Source organism: Ursus maritimus, unplaced genomic scaffold (assembly GCF_017311325.1).
Source record: "Ursus maritimus isolate PB19 unplaced genomic scaffold, ASM1731132v1 scaffold_10, whole genome shotgun sequence".
Classification (NCBI taxonomy): Eukaryota; Metazoa; Chordata; class Mammalia; order Carnivora; family Ursidae; genus Ursus; species Ursus maritimus.
The window spans coordinates 12,532,065-12,538,064 of NW_024423344.1; the positions used below are offsets into that span (position 1 = coordinate 12,532,065).

A 6,000-nucleotide genomic window follows, 5' to 3' on the forward strand; every position below is an offset into this window, starting at 1 on the left:
TCTGTACTTGTGTTAGAATTCAACCTAAAACTTATTTCATTAAAATCTATTAGCAAATTTGTGGGTAAACAATTAAGTAAAAACTTGGTAATGACAAGTACTATATGAGTTCAGAAGGATTACAGAGGACTGAGATGATAAACCGAAACCTCAAAAAGCAGAGGCACTTGAGAGAACCTTTGAGTAAGTAGAGTCCTGCAAACAGTGAATGAACAAGTATTATGTCTCCTGCAGTGGAGGGTAGGTGCTAGTCCAAGTGCAGAAGGACATGAAGACGGAGAGGTGGGTAAGGAGTAAATTAAGGAAGAAGAGGACTTGAAATACTACCCCCAAAGAATCTGAACTTTAACCTCCTATACTCATTACCACACAGCAATACTAAACAATGCTATCTTTTAATTTAGTGCCCCCAAATCAGCCCAACTTGATCTACCAAATCTTTACTCCTTTCTTTCTTCAAAGCTCATTTTGAAAGCTAACTCCTATATAAAGCCATTCTCTACCACAGAAGATCTGGCTTTCTATCCTGTCCCAACCAACCAATCTTACTTCATTCAAAACGTGGTGATCTAAACAAGTACTCCTGCTTCTTTAAACAAGCTCCTGAAAGTCAGGAGACAGGTATAAGCCACACAATTCAATAGATATTAAAGTGAAGGAGCAGGGAAGAAACACGCTATAATTTACATCTCTAGTTTGACCTCCTACCAGTTCTTGTAACTTCTCCCAAGTCCTTTAACCCGAACTTAATCTCTTAAGCCTCTGCTCCTTCTATGAAATGAAAATAACGCAACCCATCTTACAAGATTTTTATATATGAAAGTACTCTGTAAACTGAAATCATGATACAAATGGTAGTTACTACTATAGCTTCCATTCTTGTAACATACATGTGATTCCTCAAATATACATATTACATAAAATCACCTCTATCATCTCCCACTACAATTACGTCTCCTTGAAATTCTGTTGGAATACCACTACTTTATTCACCTTCAGTTTCAACATATCCCAATGTTGTTCCAAATCTAACCTTTCTTTCTTACATTTATTCTAACCCACACATACACAGGTGACCCTAGCTAGGAGATTCCTTCACACAATTTCCAAATTTCAACTATTTCAAATCTTTCCTCTGATATTATATTCTAAATCTAGGAGACTGCCCATGTTTGTGAGACACCACTCTTAATTTCTATCATTTCTAAAGAGTTGAAATTTCACCTTCTCTACAAAATCTTCATTAAAATAAGAAGAAGAGGGGCGCCTGGGCGGCTCAGTGGGTTAAGCATCTGCCTTCAACTCAGGTCATGCTCCAGCGCCCCCTCCTTGTCTGGCTCCCTGCTCAGCAGGGAGTCGGCTTCTCCCTCTCCCCGCTAGTGCTCTAAGCAAATTTTTTAAAAAACTTTTTTTTTTAAAGATTTTATTTGTCTGAGAGACAGAGCACATACACAAGCAGGGGGAGTGGCAGGCAGAAGGAGACGCAGGCTCCCCACTGAGCAAGGAGCCTGAAGCAGAACTTGATCCCAGGACCCTGGGATCATGACCTGATGGGAAGGCAGACACTTAACGACTGAGCTACCCAGGCGTCCCAATAAAAAAAAAAATTTAATTTAATTTAATTTAAAATAAAATAAAATAAGAAGAATCAAAATGCAAGGACCTAAATTTAAATTCATTTACAAACTTACAATCTAGCTTGAAATGTATCATAAATTTCACCTTTCTTCAATATATTGCTTCTGAAGAAACTTTTGTTTACACTGTTTTGCAAGTAAATATAAAACATTTACATAACGGTTCTTTGGACTTTTTTTATCCTCCCTGAAAGACATTAAACAATTTTCTTTTTCTCCTGATCTGGCATAAATCTTGAATCATCCTACAAAAACTGCAAAGAATTTGATTTGCTTTTCTTTGTACTATTTTTCACTACTGCACAAATGAATTCAAGTGCATCAATATTCTTTTTAAAAAATGCAAGCAAAAACAGGAATTTGAAACATTTTGTAATACAATAAAACATAACCAATTCTAACTCCATTTAACTCAAGTACTGCTCACTTCAGACTCCTTAAAGAAATAAAAAAAAAAGAGTTCCCTCTGCCAATCAAAGGTATGAACACGGCACAGTGCTGAAAACAAACTCACACCTCCTTTTCCTTGGTTTATCACATTTGCTTCTCACAATTACTCCAGAAAATTAAGTATTACCCTTTCTATTAACAGATAGCAAAACTTGTCCAAGGCCACGAAGTTTGAAATAACTGGGTCAAAAGCCCAAATCTTCCAACCCTGAGTGCAGCTCTTGTTGGATAACAGACTTTAAAAGGGAAGGCCAGGACAGTTCTCAAATAGCGTTTACTTACATCACTGTCATAATTATACATGGTGTATCTATTTTTAAAGCCCTCAGCAGAATCTTTACATGCCAATTCTCCTTTCCTCCATCAGAAAACATCTTTTTAAATATTTACAGTCAGATGTCATTCTCAAGTGTAACAAATTAAAGACTTTCTACTCGAAACAGGAAAGCATTTGTCATTGCTGACTACTATCATCTATGATTTTTAAGTAATGAATTATCAAGCATTCACTTGGTATCCTTTACTCACCGAGACAACGTTGTTTTCCCAGAACCAGGCAAACCTCTTAAAAGAATAAGTAACTTCTGCAATTTATTTAATTTTTCCTCTTGAAACTGCTGGCTCATAAGCCTGTCTGTTCCACTATGTTTGTCCACAGAAGGATCTTTCCAACATCCTTCCCTGGTTTCACAGAAACCATTACTCACATATCTATCTTGCACACTGTAGCCATTTGTAGAGGAAGGATCTCTACTGGTATTCTCACTACGGTCAATATAGTCATTGTTCTGACCAAAAGTCAAACAATTCCAGTTTATGTGACAACTATTTACATAATACCCATTTTGATGCTGAGACCCATCTGGAGCATGGAAAATATTTGATGGTGGATTTGGTGGAGCACTGAATCTTTGCATATTTAAATGATAGTTAAAACTGGGAGGAGGAGGACACTGGGGTACTATAAAAGAATGCACTGATTGCCATTCAGGCCTGAAGGAAGTTAAGGAATCCTCACAAAACGCAGGTATTAATTGTCCATTACAAGGATATCTGTCTGGCTCATTCTCCATGTGCTGTTCGTAACCACGATGTGACTGAAGAACATTACTAATATCTCTTTCTTCTCCTTCTTCCGATTTTAAAAGTTCATTATTAGGGTCCTGATAATACGTAGTAAGTTTTTCCTCAGAGGGTTCAGGTTCTTTACAACTGCCTTCCAAATCATCTTTTTCATTTTCAAGCTCTTCAATTTCCTTGTAAAACTGGAATAATTCATTGTCAAGCTCCGATTTTTTGGAGTTGGATTTCTGTTTCTGTTCTCGTCTTCCTTTGCCATCTATACCACTGATTGCATCTGAGTGATTTCCCCTTTCATTACATTTCTTCTTCTCAGGGGGTTTGTAAATGGGTCCTATAAATGCTTTACTTGTGCTATATATCTCATCATCTGTGGATGCCAATGCAGGACTTGCACCCTGTAAAATCTGTGGATCAATGGATTCAATCACATCTGATCTATTATTACCAGGCATCTCATCATGCACAGGTTTCACCGAGTCTGTACTTTTGGTTTTGTCCTCCTGAGGATAACTATGTCCTCCGACATCAACAATGGTCACAGGCACCCAATCATTCCCAGTTTTCTCCTGGATTCTGTGAAAATTAGCACTACCATGATGGGAAAAAACATACGGCTCTTCAGTTGACTTCAGTTTTTTATAGCATGGTTCACCTGTTAGTTCTTCACCATGATCCAAGGATTTCGCTTCAATTTCACCATAAGGCATCTGAGGAGCAAATAAATCATGTAATTAATAGCTAATATTTTAAAAATCTAAACAAAAGTTTTTCAGAAACAAGAAAACAGAAAAGACATTTAAATGGTAAATTTTCCCAAAATTCAAAAATTACAAAATTGTAATTTTGTAACCACTTACTATTTAAGTATTGTTATAACAATGATTTTGGGAAGGGGCCTCACTGAAGGTAAGTAAATATCTTTTTTTAAAAAAGGATATATCTCATATTTAATCCAAATGATGCATTTTTTATAGATTTTATTTATTTGTTAAAGAGAGAAAGCACAAGCAGGGGGAGCAGCAGGAAGAGGGAGAAGCAGGCTTCCTGCTGAGCAAGGAGCCCCTGTGGGTCTTGACTCCAGGACGTGATCATGACCCAAGCTGAAGGCAGGCACTTAACCCACCAAGCCACCCAGGCATCCCTAAATGATGCCCTTCTGAACTTAAAGAACTGGAAGAATTTAAAGGAGTTTGGAAGATTGAATCAATAATATATATTTTGATGATACAGATACACAACTGTGTACTAAGATGGAGAGTAAATCCACCAGCCAAACTGACACCTATCCAAACTGGTTGTGATAAATGTCTTCATAAACTCTTACTGTTTAAAACCAATACATCCTTCGGAGTAAATGGATCCGGCTCCCAAATATCAGAATCCCCTCAGCAATCAAACGTTAGATACTGAAATGCCAAACTTTACAGACCCTATTCCTGTGAATAGCTAAAAGTGGTTCCCAAATGGGTGTACTGCATTAATTTAAAAGAAAAAAAAATTACTTCAGTTGCACTAAGAATGACTCAAATAGGTCATATTATGTTTAGAAATCTGGCAACTCCCCTAATCAACGCGTTCATCTTTTCCACACACTCGGTCAATCTCGAAGATAAATTCTGCTTCCCTTGAAATTTCTTAGGGGCCCTCAAAAGTGCAATCCCAAACGCTGTTTTACTCAATACTTCATCCTGCCCTCTCTCTGGTATTCCTCCAACAGGACAGAATAAGAAAAGGGCAAAAAAGACGAACTAGACAACAATACAGGTAGGCCCACAGAAACTGAAACAAACCTGTAAAGAACGGCGTCCCATCGGAAACGCTCCCCCCCCCCCGGCCCCCGCCTCCGACCACCTCTCAGCCTCTCATTTCCTCATTCGAAATACTATAAAAGTGTCAAGGAACAGCAAGGAGGTTGCATTAATAGAGTGTGGCCTATACACAACCTGAGTCCCCTGGCCTCCTGACCTCCAAAGAAGGTGGCCCGGGCAAAAGTGCGTCACCCAGTTTCTTTCTCCCAACGCAGACATGTTCAGGTTCCGTCTAGGAATTCAAGAGATATATCCTAGACTCAAAGGTTCACTCCGGGCTTCCACGTTTACGGCTAATCAAAAGCGTCAAGCCAAGAGCAGACAAGAAGCCAAAAAAAACGAAAAACGTCACCACCACTACCACACCCTTACTTAAAATGGGATGTTTACTTACCTTACACTACATTGACTTTACCTCCCAATAAAATCGTGGTCTAGAAAGACACGAACATCTGAAAAGGTGAAAGAACACGCAAACACCACCCCAAAGCACAGAGGAACTAAAACCCAAACCCTCAGCATCTGGGTAACTGCACCGCCGTACGCAAGATGGCTGCCACCTCACGGTTACCCCGGCAGGAATTACAGGTTTGCGCTCGGCATTGTGGGAACTGAAGTCCGGCGTTCGCGCTGAGCCTGATAACCTCACGGCTCGGAGACTGGGTCTCCCAGAATCCATTGCGTGATAGACGCGGTAGCGATAACCAACGTAAACCATAGCTAGTTCCTAGATTCGGAGCTGGGAAGTTATTTAGAACTGTCAACTTTGGCTAAAAAAGGCAGCGACCTACCTGCGATTCATCCGTAAAGGAAAAGAGACCATGAGTCCCTGGCACCCCAAACAGATACATAAGCCGCTCTCAGTGCGTGCTTTTAAGACTTTCTAGGATACAAAGAATCAGATTTTTTAAACGGGTCTCAACATTTGGTATCATCAAGTAGGGTTGCTGGCGTTTCTACGAAAAACCACTCAGGAATTTCAGGCTCACGTTCTTTTACCCATGGAAACAAGCACTGCAGCA

The 6,000-nt window shown here is 39.3% G+C and overlaps 1 protein-coding gene across 2 annotated transcripts in view; it reads right to left on the reverse strand.

Annotated features, from left to right (window-relative positions):
• Positions 1-5,542, reverse strand: part of N4BP2L2 (NEDD4 binding protein 2 like 2) — a 75,076-nt gene extending 69,534 nt beyond the window's left edge. Inside the window, exons 1-2 of one of the 2 annotated variants that reach the window (XM_008692218.2) lie at positions 5,373-5,542; positions 2,616-3,877 (exon numbers count right to left, since the gene is read on the reverse strand). In XM_008692218.2, coding sequence (XP_008690440.2) covers positions 2,616-3,877 — 1,262 coding nt within the window. In that variant the 5' untranslated portion in view covers positions 5,373-5,542. The remainder of the gene's footprint in view (positions 1-2,615; positions 3,878-5,372) is intronic. The other variant, XM_008692219.2, reaches the window with a different exon arrangement.
• Between the last annotated feature and the right edge of the window lie 458 nt (positions 5,543-6,000).